At 36.6% G+C, this 18,167-nt stretch overlaps 1 protein-coding gene across 1 annotated transcript in view; it reads left to right on the forward strand.

Moving 5' to 3' along the window:
• Positions 1-18,167, forward strand: part of UNC13C (unc-13 homolog C) — a 692,819-nt gene that overhangs the window by 174,145 nt on the left and 500,507 nt on the right. Inside the window, exons 4-5 of the mRNA XM_040226553.1 lie at positions 13,256-13,278; positions 13,855-13,919. Coding sequence (XP_040082487.1) covers positions 13,256-13,278; positions 13,855-13,919 — 88 coding nt within the window. The remainder of the gene's footprint in view (positions 1-13,255; positions 13,279-13,854; positions 13,920-18,167) is intronic.

Here is an 18,167-nt window from a genome sequence, read left to right on the forward strand (position 1 = left end):
CATTTTCTTAATTGTTTGGGGTTGATTTCGAATATTTTTTTTTCTCTTGTATTTCTTAACTATATAAGTCCCTTTAAAGCTCATTTGGTGGTACTCAATTCTCTTAACTTTTTGCTTGTCTGAAAAGCTTTTTATTTATTTCTCCATCAATTTTGAATGAGATCCTTTCTGGATACAGTAATCTTGGTTGTAGATTTTTCCCTTTCAGTACTTTAAATATATCCTGCCATTCCCTTCTAGTCTGCAGAGTTTCTGCTGAAAGATCAGCTGTTAAGCATGTGGGGGTTTCCCTTGTATGTTACTTGTTGCTTCTTCTATGCTGCTTTTAATATTCTTTCTTTCTGTTTAGTCTTTGTGAGTTTGGTTAGTATGTGTCTTGATGTTTTTCTCCTTGAGATTATCCTGTATGGGACTGTTTTTGCCTCTTGGACTTGGTTGACTATTTCCTTTTCAGTGTTGGGGAAATTTTCAATGATAATCCCTTCAAAAAATTTCTCATACCCTTTCTTTTTCTCTTCGTCCTCTGGGACCCCTATGATTCAAATGTGGGTGCATTTGATATTGTCCGAGGGGTCTCTGAGACTGTCCTCGGTTCTTTTCATTCTTTTTACTTTAGTCTACTCTTCAGAAGTTATTTCCACCCTTTTATCTTCCAGCTCATTGCTTCATTCTTCTGCTTCAGATATTCAGCTATTAATTCCTTCTAGAGTATTTTTAATTTCAGTAATTGTATTGTTTGTCTCTGCATGCTTATTCTTTAATTCTTCTAGGTCTTTGTTAATTGATTCTCGCCTTTTCTCCATTTTGTTTTCAAGGTTTTTGATCATCTTTACTATCATTATTCTGAATTCTTTTTCAGGTAGTTTGCCTGTTTCCTAGTTTGTTCCTCCATTTGTGTATTATTTCTCTGCCTTTTCATTTTTTTTTAACTTATTGTATTTGAGGTCCCCTTTTCCCAGGCTTCAGGGAAAGTTGAATTCTTTCCTTGAAGAAGGTTGAATTCTTTCTTCATTTTGGTTTCTGCCCTCCTAAGGGTTGGTCCAGTGATTTGTGTAAGCTTTGTATAGGGTGAGATTCGTGCTGAGTTTTTATTTGTTTTTCCTCTGATGGGCAAGGCTGAGTGAGGTGATAATCCTGTCTGCTAATGATTGGGTTTGTGTTTTTGTTGTTTAGATGAGGCATCCTGCACAGGGTCCTACTGGTGGTTGGGTGATACCCAGTCTTGTATTCCAGTAGTTTCCTTTGTGTGAGTTTTCACTATTTGATACTCCCTAGGGTTAGTTCTCTAAGTAGTCTAGGGTCTTGGAGTCAGTGCTCCCACTCCAAAGGCTCAGGGCTTGATCTCTGGTCAGGAACAAAGATTCCAGTGGCATTAAGTGAGATTAAAATGAATATCCAAAAACAAGAAACCAAAGATGAACCTGACAAATGGCAGTTAAAAATCAGGTAAATAGTAATTAAAATAATGGAACATATACATATACACTCATCAGCAAAGTGAAAGCAGTCCAGCATGAATAAAGTACACTGGAGTGGGTTGCCATTTCCTTCTCCAATGCATGAAAGGGAAAAGTGAAAGTGAAGTCGCTCAGTCATGTCCGACTCTTAGCGACCCCATGGACTGCAGCCTACCAGGCTTCTCCTCCATGGGATTTTCCAGGCAGGAGTACTGGAGTGGGATGCCATTGCCTTCTCTGACAGTAGATTAACCCAGCAAACAAAGGAAATAAAAAATTATATTTACCAGTTAAGAACAAAACTAACTAAATCATAAACTGGAAAGTAAACTAAAGCAAGATGCCAAGTGGAGAATAAAGCAATGAAAACAAAACAGATATGTTGAGAGAAAAGGAAAGAAAGAAAAGAAAGAAAGAATAGATATGCAAAGTTAAATAGAGGTAGATAAGATTTATATCCCTTAAAGGTTAACTGCATTTGGAAAAGAACAGTAGGAAAGGCAAAAAAAGGAATAAATGTAGAAAAAATATTGTAGGTTTAAAAAATTAAAAATTAAAATTATAAAAAAGAAAAGAAAAAAAGGAAAACTCCATAGAACTGCAAAAGCTCAAATAGAAGCAGAGGTTTATAACATGTGACTGAGAAAAAAATAAAGCTCAAAAGCTTAACTGGATTTCTTAGTGCTAATAAAATGGGCAACTACAACAGAGGGGGTGGGGAAGGAGAGGAAAAAGAAAAAAAAATCCAAAAGAATCTACAGAACAAGTCAAAAAATAATAAATGTTTTTCGTGAGTCACTACTATGAGAGTCCTTTGCCTCACAGAATCACAGTCCGCCTTACCTCCCTAGGAGGAGGCAGTTTACCTGCTGTTGGGGCAGCTCAGATTTTAATCTGGTCTCACTCCTGTATGTCTTGCCTCCAAGGTCCACAGCTCTCAGAACTAGTGCATTTTCTTTTGTGGGAGCTCTCAATGGACTTTTATATATTCCATAGACCCAGAGTCTGCCTAAGTTGATCGTGTGTATTTAATCTGCAGCTTGTACAGCTGCTGGGAAGGTTTTGGGTCTTCTTCCTTAGCCACACTGTCCCTGGGTTTCAATTGTGGTTTTATTTCCACCTCTACATGTTGGTTTGCTCCTGAGGCCACCCTGGAGGTCTTGAGTTTGCTCCTGTGAGGGCCAGTTATGGAGGTGGTGCAACAGCTTGGGTCGCAGGAGTTCTGGCAGCACCAGGTACTCAGGGGCGTTGGCGGCTAGGGCAGCAGGAAATATAGTGCTCTGGAAGGTTATGACAACCAGTATTGGCCAATATGCTCCAGAATTCTTGCCTGGAGAACCCCCCTACCTGACATAGAAGCCTGGCAGGCCACTCTACAGGGTTGCAAAGGGTAGGACAGGACCGAAGTGACCCTGCACGCATAGACGCAAGACTTTTTTGGCCTGTGGCAGCTCTGCCCCAGTGAGATTTGAGCGTAAACATGGTGCAATTGCTTGGCTTGTGGAGACCCTATTGGTGCCAAGGGTGCAGGGACATGGACTGCCTCTGCCACAGAAGATGTGGCCCTATCTGAGTCTTTTTTTGAGCCTCTTGTAGCTGGCAATCAAGGCTTCTTTTGCCAGTCTTTCTCCATAGTTCCTCCCATTCAGGCACTTGAACTAAAGTTCAAGGGAACTTAGAGGGTTCCCTTGCCTGGGATCCTTCTCTGTTGTTCAGCATGTCAGGCACATAGAGGGGCCCCCCTGGTTGGGGTCCTACTCTGTATTTCAGCACATCAGTTACTTGAAGGAGCACCCTGGGTGGGGTCCTACTCTGTTGTTCAGTGTGTCAGGTGTTTTATGGGCCAGCCTCTATATTGTTCAGCTGGGATGTGGAGAGAGAGAGGCTACGGTGATGACTCCACCCCCTATACATGACTTAGCAGTATTGCTTTGCTTCCATGGCTGCCTGGCTTTCCTCCAGCAGCATTTTCCACCAGGATTTCCTCCCTCACATTTCCTCAATCCGCTCCTCTGCATTCAACAGCAGCCCTTGCCCTGGGATTGCTCCACAACCCCTGAACTCCAGCTCCCAGCAGCTACACCTTCCAGGGGTCCAGTGTTCCTGTCTGGATTGTGTATGGCTACGGCAAGGACTGTCTGATTCTCATTCCATTTAGGCTGCCACATATCAGCTGTTTCACCCTCAGCCTTAAATATTTCTTCTCTGCCTCAGATAGTTTCCCTGATGTGGGGATTGAACCACTGCTTCAGTTTCCCCACCCACAGGTGGAGAAGGTCCAGTCCTACTAACACTCTTGGTCCCCCCACCCCACCCCACCCAGTTCCTCATCATACCGAGGTTTGCATGGTTCTATATATTCTTTTCCACTGGTCAGGTACTCCTGTCCACTCTCAGCTGGTATTCTGCATATACTTCTGTGTCTGAAGGTGTATTCCTGATGTATCCATGTAAAGAGATGTACTCCATGTCCACCTACTCCTCTGCCATCTTGTTCTCTTCTTTCTGTTTAAGTAACTTCATTTCTATCATTTCTTTCTAAATTCCACATATAGGAGATGTCAGATCATGTTTCTCATCCTCTGTTTGACCTACTTCACTGGGTATGACAATCTCTAAGTCCAAGTCCTCTGCCCATTTTTGATTGGATTGTTTTTGTTGTTTTTTTGTTTTCTTTTTGATATTGAGTCACATGAGCTGTTTATAACTTTTGAAAATTATTCCCTTGTTGGTCACATCATTTGCAAGTATTCTCTCCCATTCTGTGGGTTGTCTTTTCCTTTTGTTTATGGTTTTCTTTGCTGTGCAAAAGCTTTTATCTTTAATTAGGTCCCATTTGTTTATTTTGTTTTAATTTCCATCCGTCTAGGAGGTGGGTCAAAAAACGTTTTGCCGTGATTTATGTCTAAGAGTGTTCTGCCTGTTTTTCTCCAAGTGTTCTATATTCTCCAGTCTTATATTTAGGACTTAAACCCATTTTGAGTTTATTTTTGTGTGTGAGAATAGAGCATGTTGTAATTTCATTCTTCTATATGTAGCTCTCCAGCTTTCCCAGAACCATTTATTGAAAAGACTATTCTCTCTCCATTGTATATTCTTGCCTCTTTTGTCATAGATTAGGTGACTGTAAGTACATGGGATTATCTCTGGGCTTTCTGTCCTGTTCCACTGATCTATATTTCTGTTTTTATGTCATTACCAGTGTTGTGATGACTACAGCTTGTAGTGTAGTCTGAAGTCAGGGCACCTGATACCTCCAGCTCCATTTTTCTTTCACAAGATTGCTTTGGATATTTGGAGTTTTTCATGTGTTCATATAAATTTTGGGCTTCTCTGGTAGCTCAGAAGGTAAAGAATCTGCCTGCAATACAGGAGACCCAGGTTCAGTGCCTGGGTCAGGAAACTCCCCTGAAGAAGGAAATGGCAGCCCACTCCAATATTCTTGCCTGGAGAATCTCACCAACGGAGGAACCTGATGGGCTGCAGTCCATGGGGTCACAAAGAGTCAGACACAACTGAATGACTAACACTATAAATTTAAAACTTTTTGTCCTAATTTTGTGAAAAATGCCATTGGTAATTTGATAGGGATTGCCCTGAATCTTTAGATTACCTTTGGTACTATGGTCATTTTGACAATATTGATTCATCAAATCCAACAACATGGTATATCTTTTCATCTGTTTGTGTCATCTCTTATTTATTTCATCATTGTTTTGTAGCTTTTGAAGTATAGGTCTTTTGCCTCCTTAGGTAGGTTTATCCTTAGGTATTTTATTCTTTTTGATGCACTTGTGAATGGAATTATTTCTTTAATTTCTGTTTCTGACCTTTCATTGTTCATGTTAGAAATGCAACAGATTTCTTTGTTTTGTATCCTGCAAGTTCACTTAATTCATTGATGAGCTCTAGTACTTTTCTGGTAGCATCTTTAGGATTTTCTAAGTATAATGTCATGTCATCTGCAAACAGCGACAGTTTTACTACTTTTCCAATTTATATTCCTTTCTTTCTTTTCCTTCTCTCGTTGCCATGGCTAGGACTTCCAGGACTTCCAAAACTATGTTGGAAAGAAGTAGCAAGAGTGGACATCCTTGTCTTGTCCCTGATCTTAGAGGAAATGTTTTCACCTTTTCACCTTTGACTTTGACGTTGGGTGTAAGTTTGTTATACATGGTCTTTGTTATATTGAGGTATAGTCCCTCTATGCCTACTTTTTGGAGAGGTTTCATCATAAATGGATGCTGAATTTTGTTGTTGTTGTTGTTTTCTTCATCTATTGAGATGGTTACATGGTTTTTAGTCTTTAATTTGTTAATGTGGTGTATCACACTTACTGATTTGCAGATACTAAAAAAACCTTGCATCCCGGGGATAAATCCCACTTCTTTGTGGTGTATGATCCTTCTAATGTATTGTTGCCTTTGGTTTCCTAGTATTTTGTCTAGAATTTTTGAATCTATATTCATCAGTGATATTGACCTGTAGTTTTCTTTTTTGTAGTGTCTTTGTCTTTGGTATCAAGGTAATGATGGCCTCATAGAATGAGTTTGGGAGTGTTCTTTTTTGTAATATTTTGAAAAGGATAGGTATTAACTCTTCTGGAAACATTTTATAGAATTTTTCTGTGAATCCATCTGGTTTTGAACTTTTGTGTGAATTTTTAAATCACAGTTTCAATTTCTGTCCTTGGATTGTCTATTAATATTTTCTATTTCTTCCTGGTTCAGTCTTGGAACATTGTATCTTTCTAAGAATTTGTTCATTTCTTCTAGGTCATCCCTTTCATTAGCATATAGTTGCTTGTAGTATTCTCTTTTAATCCTTTGTATTTCTGTGGTGTCAGTTGTAACTTTTCCTTTCTAATTTCTAATTTTATTAATTTGAGCTCTCTCCTTTTTTTCTTGATTAGGCTAGCTAAAAGTTTATCAATTTTGTTCATCTTTTCTAAGAACCAAGTTTTAATTTACCTTTCTTATGGTTTTCATCATCACTATTTCAATTTCTTCTGCTCTGATCTTTATGACTTCTTTTGTTCTACTATCTTTGGCTTTGGTTTGTTATTCCTTCTCTAGTTGCTTTAGGTGTATATTGTTTATTTGTAATTTTTCTTATTTCCTGAGGTAAGAATGTATTGCTGTAAACTTCCCCTTTCAAACTGCTTTTGCTGGATTCCTTAGGTTTTGGATTGTCAGGGTTTCATTTTTATATATCTCAAGGTATTTTATATTTTAATTTCTTCAGTGATCCATTGATTGTTTAGTAGCATATTGTGTAGCCTCCAGGTGTTTGTTTGCTTGTTTTTTTTTTTTTTTTTTTACAGATTTTTCATATAGTTGATTTCAAATCTCTTAACATTGTGGTCAGAAAAGATGCTTGATATGATTTCAATTTTCTTAAATTGAATGAGGCTTACTTTGTGGCCCAGCATGTGGTTAATTCTGAAGAACATTCTAGTACACTTAGTATATTCTGTTGCTCTTGTATGGAATTCTCTATAAATATAAGTTGTCTAATGTGTCATTTAAGGCCTGGGTTTCCTTATTGATTTTCCTTCTGGATGATCTGTTCATTGATGAAAGTGGGTTGTTATTTATAAAATTCCCACTATTACTGTGTTACTACTGACTTCTTCTTTTATGGCTATTAGTTTTTGCCTTATATTTTGGGGTGCTCCTATATTGGGTGCGTGTATATTTGCAATTGTTATATCTTAGATTGATCATTTGATCATGTGATATCCTTCTTTGTTTCTTGTAAACAGTCTTTAAAGTCTATTTTGTTTCATATGAATATTGCTACTCCAGATTTCTTTTGATTTCCATTTGCATGGAATATATTTTTACATACCCCACTTTCAGTCAGTATCTGTCCCTAGAATTGAAGTGGGTTTCTTGTAGACAGCATAGGTGCAGGTCTTGTTTTTGTATCCACTCAGCTGATCTGTCTTTTGGTTGGAGCATTTACGTTTAAGGTAATTATAGATACTTGTGTTATTATTGCCATTTTGTTAATTGTTCTGGATTTATTTTGTAGGTCCTTTTTCTTCCCTTCCTCTTTTATTCTTCTGTGATTTGATGACTGACTTTAGCATTATATTTGGATTTCTTTTTCATTTTTGTTTTGTATATCTAATGTAGATTTTTAGTTTGAAGTTACCATGAGGTTTTGACATAGCAATCTATATATAAACAAAATTGCTTTTTAAGTTGCTGTTCTCTTAATTTCAAATGCATTTTCAATATTCTGCATTTGTACTCTTCTCATGATTACTGATTTTGTTATCATATTTGTGTTTGGATGATTTTCTGCCTTTATGTTTACATTTACTGGTGAGATTTTCTATTCATTATTTTCTTGTTTTTGCTTGTGGCCTTTCTTTTCTAACTGGAGAATGTCCCTTAGCATTTGTTGCAAAACTGGCCTGTGGTTCTGAAGTTTCTTTTCTTTTATTTTTCTGTAAAGCTTTTGATTTCTCTGTGAATTCCAAATTAGAGCCTTCCTTGGTAGAGTATTTTTGTTTTTAGGTTCTTCACTTTAGGTTTCATCACTTTAAATATATTGTGTCAATCCCTTCTGGTCTGTAGAGTTTCTGCTGAAAAAAATCAGGTGATATCATTTTGGAAATTCCCTTGTATGTTATGTTGCTTTCCCTTGTTAATTTTATTAGTTTCTCTTCAGTTTTATTTTTTGTTGACTTGATTACCATGTCTCTCAGCTTGTTTCTCTTTGGGGTGTTCCTGCCTGGAACTCTGTGCTTCCTGGACTTGGGTTTATGTTTCCTTTCCTATGGTAGGGAAGTTTTCAGCTGTCATCTCTTCAAGTATTTTCTCAGGTCCTTTCTGTCTCTCTTCTCATTTTGACCCTGCCATACTGAGAATAGTGGTGCATTCAATGTTAGGTCTCTGAGACTGTCCTTATTTCTGTAAATTCTTTATTATTGATTGTGTTCTGCAGCAGTGGTTTCCACCATTTAATCTAGCTCACTCGTTTTTCTGCTTTGTGTATTCTGCTATTGATTCCTTATAGTGTTTTTTCATTTCAGTTATTATTCATCTCCATTTGTTTGTTCTTTAGAATCTTCTAGCTCTTTGTTAAACATTTCTTGTATCTTCTCAACATGTGCCTTTCTTTCCTCAATATTTTGGATCATCTTTACTATCATTACTCTCGTTTTTCTCTTTTTTTCCAGGTAGATAGCCTGCCTTCAGTTCACTTGGTTGTTTTTCTGGAGTTTCCTCTTGTTCCTTCATCTTGGACGCATTTCTTCTGCTGTCTCATTATGTGTAACTTTCTGTGATTGTAGTGCTCATTCCTCAGGCTGCAGGATTATAGTTGTTCTTGCTTCTGCTGCCTGCCCCCTGGTGGATAAGGCTGGTCTAAGGGGCTTGTGCTGGCTTCTGGTGGGAGGAACTGGTTCCTGCCAACTGGTGATCGGAGCCTGGCCCTGGCCTTCTGGTGGACAGGGCCATGTCAAAGGCTATGTTTATTGAGCAACTGTGTGCTCAGGAAGACGTTAGTCAGCCTCCCTTCTGAGGAGTGGGGCTGTTTTCCCATCCTGTTGGTTGTTTGGTCTGAATCATTTCAGCCTGTTGGGTGGGCCAGGTTTTGGTGAGAAAATGATGACCTTCTGGAGGGCTCTTGCCAATGAGTACTCTTCAGAACTACTGCCACCAGTATCTTTCTCACTGCAGAAAGCCCCACCCCATCCCACCCCCGAGCCTCTGCTGGAGACCCTTCAATTCCAGCAGGTAAATCTGGCTCAGGCTTTTATGAACTCACTGCCTTTTCTCCTGAGGCTTGGTGCACATGAAATCTTGTGCATGTCCTCCAAGAGTAGAGTTTCTGTTTCTCTCAGACCTGTGGAATTCCTTTGACCAAATCCTACTGTTCTCCAAAGCCAGATATTCTGAGGATTCTTCTTTCTGATCAAGGCCTCCAGGCTGGGATGCCTGATGTGGGTATTGGAAATTTCAACCCTGTGAGAGAACCTCTGTGATATAGCTTTTTTCTAGTTTGAGGGTCTTCCACCTGGCAGATGTGGGGTTTGACTATTGTGATTGCACCCCTTCTATCATCTCATTGTGGCTTTTTCTTTATCTTTGGATACAGGGGATTTGTTTTTGTTTTCTTCTCAATGGTTGTTCAGCAGTTCCTTGTAGTTTTGGTATTTTGGTGAGAGGGAGAGAACTCTGCCATCATGTTTACACCTCGTGATTGCAGCCATGAAATTAAAAGACGCTTACTGCTTGGAAGAAGAGTTATGACCAACCTAGATAGCATATTCAAAAGCAGAAACATTACTTTGCCAACTAAGGTCTGTGTAGTCAAGGCTATGGTTTTTCCAGTAGTCATGTATGGATGTGAGAGTTGGACTGTGAAGAAGGCTGAGCGCTGAAGAATTGATGCGTTTGAACTGTGGTGTTGGAGAAGACTCTTGAGAATCCCTTGGACTGCAAGGAGATCCAACCAGTCCATTCTGAAGGAGATCAGCCCTGGGATTTCTTTGGAAGGAATGATGCTAAAGCTGAAATTCCAGTACTTTGGCCACCTCACATGAAGAGTTGACTCATTGGAAAAGACTTTGATGCTGGGAGGGATCGGGGGCAGGAGGAGAAGGGGACGACAGAGGATGAGATGGCTGGATGGCATCACTGACTCGATGGACGCAAGTCTGAGTGAACTCCAGGAGTTGGTGATGGACAGGGAGGCCTGGCATGCTGTAATTCATGGGGTCGCAAAGAGTCGGACACGACTGAGTGACTGAACTGAACTGAACTGAAGCACCATTTTAGTAGCTAGTGTTTTTTATTTCCTTGACAGCAATATGTCCTCTCTTATTCACTAAATTCTTACATATAAGGGTATATTACTTAGCTATACTTTATGTGTTACTAATCTTTTATTCTATTTTGCCAGGATAATATTTTAGCTGTTATAGACTTTAATATGTGTGTGTAATCCATCCTCATTAATTGCCTTTAAAAAAACTTATATGTCAAACAAACAAAAAACTTACATGTTTTTACTTGTTTGTTAACCTAGTTACACTTAAAATAGGATAATTTCAAGTTACAAAAACTTGCCATTAGGATTTAACTATTAAATCTGTAAATCTGTTAGAAAACAATTCATCCTCCCTATACCAAAAGATGAAATAATAGTTTTTTAAAGCAGATTTTTAAATATTTCATTAAAGTGGTATAGCTTATGTAAGGTTGTACATTTTGTGCTCTGCAAATGTTTATTAGACATCTCCTATGTTTTGGGAGTGTAATGGGAGTTCAAAAAGTTAAACTATCACTGAGGCATTGTCTAGAAGGATTTCAGGTAAAGAAACTGAAAAAAGTTGAGGATTAGCCAAGGGGAATATGCACTGTAGAATATTTATGTATAAAGATCGTGAATCCCTGAAAAGTGATAAGTTTCCAGGAAAGGTGTTATGTTTCAACTGAGTTTTGGAGACTTGAGAGACTTTGGAGACTTTATCCAGTTAGCTGGATAAAGAAAGTGATAACTTGTTTTAGGGAAAAGAAACTGAAAATGCCAAGACTCACATTTAAAAGAGCATAGGATGAAAACTAAATGGCAAAAATTTACTTGTGGCCAAAGTATAGGATGTGAATCAAGACTGGTGAGCCATGAATTTGCAGTAGACAAACATTTTATTTTCTCAAGTGGGCAATGGGTGAAATTAGTGGGTTTTTAAAAGAGAATGAAGAGGATCATATTTGTATTTTAGAAAGGTTTTAAAGGGGATAAGAAAGGAGTCAAAGTGAACAAAATTGGTTAATTGATAATTAATAAAAAATATGTATTCAGTGAAAATATGAATGAACACTGAATGAAACAATGAATGAAAAGTTAATCACTACAGTTAGCAGCTGAAAAATAATAACTTTGGTAAGATTACCCTTATTCAGTCAGATGATCAATATAGAAGGCAGTTAGAATGGGGGACTATTTCAAAATACTGGATATATGAAATCAGGCTTAATGTCATTGTTTCCCAAACTAGCTATTGCTAGTTAGTAGGAAATACCATAATGTTGTTATTTAATGTGTTGGTTATTTATTCATTTGCTATCTATTTGATTAATCGTAATAGTTTTCCATGTGGTTTGACTTGTTTTCAGGGTATAATACTATAATTCTGAAAAATAAAAACTTTGTATTTTATCTTTCAGCATTTATGTTCTTTATTTCTGTTTTACTCTCTTGGTTAGGATTTATGGAAATAAATTAAAATGTTTTAGTGGACATTTTTGCCTTTTAATAACAGGGATGCCCTAATATTTTACATTTAAGTTGATTCTGAAAGACATTTTTCAGCATATGAAAATTAACTCATTCCAGGCTAGTAGGTTAAAAATTATTTGGAAGGTTTTGAAATTTTATCAAATAGCTTGTATGCTCCTACTTAAATGCAGATATATATTTTATGATCAGTTGATGTCATTTTATAGTAGTCAATGATTTTTAAATCATGCTTTAAAAAAATCATCATGGCTATGATATATTATTCTTCTGATACAGTACTGAATTTTATTTTCTATATTTTGTTAAGTATTTAAAATATTTATGGCCATATTGCTTTATTACTTTATATTGTGCCTACTGTGCTTTGTATTCAAAGATATAACCATAGGATAATGTAAAATCTTCAAAATATTATACAAAAATATTTAGTTATGTTAACTGGTTCATATTTAATGGGTCAAGAAAACAAATAACTTCAGATTATTATCAATAAAAATCATCATTGAATTACATGTTCTTGAGCAAATCTTTCTCTCTCTGGGACTCATCTGTGAAAATAAGGGGTCTGGGATACAAGAATTGTAAGGTCGCTCCAGTTCTAGCTTTCTGAAAACTTGTATTCATATGGAAATCCCTTTGGCTTTATGCTAAAAAACAGTAACACTGTGTAAGTTAGAAATGGACCGTGCTATGGTCCATGCTATGACCCTTGAAAATTTAGACTTCAGTTTCAAAAAGAAACAAAAAATTTGAAAAATCACAAGTCCATCGTTATCTGCTTGGGCCCATGAGCAGTTGAAACAGAAATACTGACTCTGATTTTATCCTAAGTTATACTGGAGAACCATGGACCAACCATTCCTCACTGTTTTGTTCAACTTACTTGAAACGTTGAATCCAAAGGGCAGCAGATGGGGAATCAGAAGCCCTGGATTTATACCACTCTGTCATTCAGTGGTTAGGGGATCTTAAGTAATTTAACACCTTCAGCCATCAGATTTCTTATTTGCAAGGTGAAATATACTTAATCTTTTAGTTCTAAAGTTCTATGATATGAGAAGCAATAAATAATCCCATAATAAAAATTCTTTAATTTATATAGTCACTTGGGGTTTACTTTCACATACATTGATCTTAATTGAGCCTCTTCACAAAGTTTGGAGGCAAAAAAGCAAAGTATTAGTGACTTTATTTCAGAGTTAGGTATAGACTCCAGACCATTTGGTAGTTTGCCCAGTGTGCTTAGCAAGTGGCGGAGTCCCAGCTGGAGCCTAGGCATTCTGATACTTCAACTGTTCTTTTCTTTTTATGACACATTGTCTTTCGTTAAGCTCTGTAATCACCCTTTTATACTTTTCAAGCATTCTGGCACATTTTCCAACTCTTTAAATTGCAGGGACCAGCTATCCTTCTTCCCTTGGGGTTCATTTATAATTTTAAACTATATAACATTAACACTGTTCATGTATATGTTTAAATGATTCCTTGAAAAGTACTCCATCTAACATTTATTCCTTCTTTTCCTGATTCTCTTTCAGATAGCAGTTCTGTGGATGAAAAGGTTTTAAATCATACTTTTTCTTCCCTCCTGAGGGATCTTGTCTTTTTGTACACGTTTGTTTGTGACATATTAGACCTGTTTTGGTTCTTCTGTTTTAGTTGTGAACTGTGCATGTTATCCCAGCTTTCCATTCATTGGTTGTCCTTTAAGTGTGCCCCAATCTGTTGCTTTTATGAAGAGATTACACCTTGCCAGCTTTGCTTACTATAGCTTACACTTGCCAACCTAGGGGTCTGCTACGGTCAAATGCAGCATCTGTTGTTAAGTCTGGCAAATCATGATCTCTCTGACTGATTCATGATCTTCACTGCACATACCCAGTTTTAAGGGCAAATGGTATTGGAATATGATATTTTCCTTGACTCTGCCAGTGCTTTTGTTTGAATGCTGACAGCTAATTTCAAAACCTCCACCCATAAAACCACCGTAGCTTTGACTTGGAGCTGACCCTGCTTAGCATCTGTCATACTAGGTGTTACATGTCTAGTGCAGTTGACGCGTGTTCCAAAGTCATGTGTACATGGCTATAGGATGCTAAAAGTCTGTTTCTTTTGTTTCTCTCCATTTTCATTTAAGGCTCGGATAGTAAGTGGCAATGATTTGGAGGCTTCCAAATTCTCTGCACTACAGGAGTTTGGTGGGTGAGTACATTCATAACCTTCCTAATTCATTCCATTCATCAATGTGCTCTCAACATAGGGATTTTGAGTGCAGAATCTTTCATGATGGTATAATTAGCTTGCCTTGCTGTTGCTTTCTTCTTGCAGTAAAATAGTTTTATAGTGCTTTTTAAAAAGTATATAGATTTGTGTATATTTAAGTTTAATTATGAATAAATATATCTGTATATAAAGAAGAAAATTGAAATCACCTAGCCAGAATTGATCATTCCATAGACAATACATAACCATATAATTTTAATTACTAGTACAGTTAATACAGTGCTTTGATCTGCTTGTTTGCACTTAATGATGTTTGCATGACAATGTCTTTCTGTTTCAATAAGTCAATCAATGTAATCATTTTATGCAATTGCATTTTATGGGTGTATAAAAGTATTTAAAATATGACCACAAAATAATGTGTTAATTATATTTTCTATTTAGTTATATTAATTATATTTTCTATATAAAACACTTAAACAACGAAGATCTGCTTTAATGCCCCTAAAGATACAATTTGGCTCATGTGCTGTTAAGCCTTTTTCTGTGTGCTTTCATATACATGCATATCTGTATCTATATGTTTTTATAGAATAAATAGTTTTATATATCCCTGTACATTGAACATAAATGCCAACATATGGCCATTCTATAAATAAGCAGTAATTTAGTGTTGATTTAATAGTGGGTATCACTATAGTTGTTTCATAAATAATGACTCATTTGTTCCTTACAATGGCTCTATGTGGTAAGTACTATTTTGACCACCATTTTATACATGAGGAAACTGATATATATATCAGTTAAAAAAAAAAAAAAAAAAGACCTTTCTCTCCATACAGCTAGTAAAGTAGCAAAGTGAGTGTTCAAACCCAGTTAGTTCCAGAGTCTGTGATGTTAATCAGTAATACTATCCTTCATCTTCAACTTGTGGGTTTCTTTTTCCTTACCTTTTTATTTTTTACTACTTGACAACACATTAGTACCTTGGAAAATTTTCCACTTCATTATTTATATGTAATGGAAATATTTCAAAACGTTTGTGTAATATTTGTTCATTCTTCTATTAATTAATTTTTCCAGGATATTTCTAAGCATCATTATTGTAAATGATACTAGAACAGACGTATAATCAGTTTTCAAAGTGTAGTGTGTGGACCAAAGCTTATGCAGAGTATAGATAAATTGTTTTTTTAAGTATTGCAATTTGAACACATCTGTGTATAATAGAAATAGAAGCAAAATTTAGATATATGTTTTAGGTTGGGGCAAAGAAATAGTCTCAGTTATGTTTTATAGTATTTTCATTCCTTTAAAATGAATCTTGTTAAATAACATTCACATGCTATTTACTGTAACCCATATGAAAATTTTTGTTTCAATTTTAAAGCTCCTACATAGTAAAATCATTTTTATTTGGATTTTTCAAATAAGTAACTAAGATATTTGTTATGTATACAGACTTTTTGATGCCCTTTAAATACATGAGCAATTGCATTTATATTGGAATATCACAGTAATTTATATTATGAAAACCAACTGTGGCAAAAGCTCACTATGGATTAGTTATAGAAAATTCAGGTAGTAAATGGATTATCCTCTCCCCACTAAATCATATATACTTTCTTTAATTACTAAAAAGTGACGGTATGACACATCAAGTAGAAGTATTTATCTTAGAAAATAAGTTGAATTTCAATTTAATTTTGGGAAAAAAAAATGTATGTCATGGTCTTAGAGGCTTATCTGAGTTTATGATATTACAGTTCTTGCAGTTCCTACCTTCCTGTGGCATTCCTCACTTAATACCAACTTGCTTTCCTATCTCATGTCTGAATATCCACTTTTATCATTGTCAGTGCAAAAGAGTTAATCTACCTAAATGTTTTGTTAAGTTTATGCTGTGTAAATGTCTAGCTACAATAGGTCATCTTTGCATTTTGATCCTTTCTACATTATTTTTCCAGAAACTTTCTCCTTCATGCACTTAGCAAGGGATTTTGGAATTATGGTGGTATGGGAAAGGGGTGATAATTTTTAATCATCAGAAAGAGAATTTTCTGTTACCTGAAAGTAGATTCCTCCTGAAGAACTTGAAGAATATGTTTAAATGCAAATTTTCAGTCAAATTGTCTTCCAGAAATATTTGTTTCTTATTTTACTTTCCCTATAAGTATTTAAATATATATTTTAATAAAGCAAATTGTAGCTATAATTCTCAATATTAAAATTTCTATTGTCCTGGGAAACTGAGACTGGAGCAGACTTTGAAAACAAGGAGTCGTTTCTGTTTCATGACAAGGGTGCTACATCCTTCACCCCTCTGCCTTCAGCATCCCTAGTCAGTTCAGAGCCAGACCACAGCCTTCCTTCCCCCTCACATCTCAAGTGTCAATAAAAGCACAGTCTATATACAGTGAAGCCAGGTAACGTAGTTAACAATACCGCTAATTTATGCTCATCTCTCTGTACACTTCCTGTAAGTGTTGCTGGAAAAGACATGCCAAAGTTTTAGTTTTCCTATCTGTCACAGTATAATTCAGACCGGTTCTGGGAGAGAAATTGGGAGAGAGAAAAGATGGACAGAGAAAGAGAGAAGGATGTAAAGATGCTTGTTTCAGTGAAATCATACATTTAACATTTTACGTTATAGTACTTTTGTGAGTCGGGTAGCTTTTGTCATAATGTAACCTAAGGGTCTTACCAAGATACAAAAATACAAGACCTATTGGGAGAAAACCATCTCAGATAAAGTGGAGAAACAACAGGGGTAGGCAGGAAGTGCCTTGAACCATGATGCAGGTCTGATACCCTGGGAAAAGAGAAGAAGGAAGGAAAATGAGGCATGAGAAGCCTTAAACTGACTGCAGTGAAGTGTCAGTCAGTGGGGAGTCCCAGAGAACAGGCTGTCTGTGATAGGAGTCCCACCTTGAGCATACATGGCTGGTCTGTTATGCCCATTCATTAGGTGGCAGCAGCTTGGGGAGAGAGTGGCCTGGGTAAATAAATGCTGCAGTTGGTTCTGGAGGTGTGCTAACTGAAGGCTGTCATCCAGCTACTCCTAAAAGATTTCTCTGAGGAATATCTGAGTGATACATGCCCGTGGCTGCCTGGCATCTGATAATTTGACATTATTTGAATGTCAGTTTGATGCCACTTCTTTAATCAGTGACAGTGAATGAAGGCACGTAAGTACCTTCATGAATCACTTTCAAAGTTAGACTGCCACTCCCTTGGGGCTTTAACTGCATTACTTAAGTTTGCTTTTCCCTGGATGTTTGTAGCCAGTTTTATTTTTAATTTTTTTGAAGTTTAGTTGATTTACAATGTGTGTGTTTCAGGTGTACAACAAAGTGAATCAGTTATGCATATGCATACAGTAATTTTATTCATTGCATACTGGGGACCATTTCAAGGCCTCTCTCTATAACTTTTTCTTCCTAGTGTAGAGGTACCAGTCGTGTCTCCACCAAAATTCAGGAAAGTCTATAAAACAGTGATGAGGGTAGTGGGGAAGCATGTAGTTTGAGAGAAGAGAGACTCATAATTTTTGTTCCCTTCCTTCTTCAGTCACCAAAGTTATCATGATAGTTCTCATGGAAATAAGTTCTCTGAATCTATGTTAAGAAAGATTTCTATTCTGTCTGTACTTCTGAGCTATGCTATAGCCACTCTCCTTAAGCCCAGGAAACTGGTGATTGCTTTCCAACCACTACTAGGATTATTGAACCTGTTAGAAAAGAGGTGATGTTGCAAGAGGTAAGAAAAAGAGAAAATGGAGAAATACTATTGAAGAGCAGTATCTTCTCTATATGTCAAATAGAAAAAGATTAGCTTCTGTGTTGACCTCCCTTTCAAACAGATAAAATTGATATATATATATATATGAAATACGTGCAGAGATTTCCAAGGTTCAATTATTGCCATGAACAAATAACTTAGTGAATGTGAACAAGTCAATCATTAGTCAGAATTCTGAACAGTTCTTTTGTATTTAAGTTTACCTTGACTAAAGTCATGATTTTTATTGTAGTTGTTACACCAGACACAAATAGGTTGTAAAATATATGGATATAACAGGTTTAATATACTATTTCATGTTTGTCATAGTTCTCACATTGCTTTTATATTCTCTATAAAGTTTAGGATCCTATATTCTGTCCTCATGCCTTCTTCCCCACTGCTAGTCTTGACCTCCATGTTTTGTCTGGTGTGAAATCAGTCACT

The sequence above is a fragment of the Oryx dammah genome, unplaced genomic scaffold (assembly GCF_014754425.2).
Source record: "Oryx dammah isolate SB20612 unplaced genomic scaffold, SCBI_Odam_1.1 HiC_scaffold_26, whole genome shotgun sequence".
Lineage (NCBI taxonomy): Eukaryota > Metazoa > Chordata > Mammalia > Artiodactyla > Bovidae > Oryx > Oryx dammah.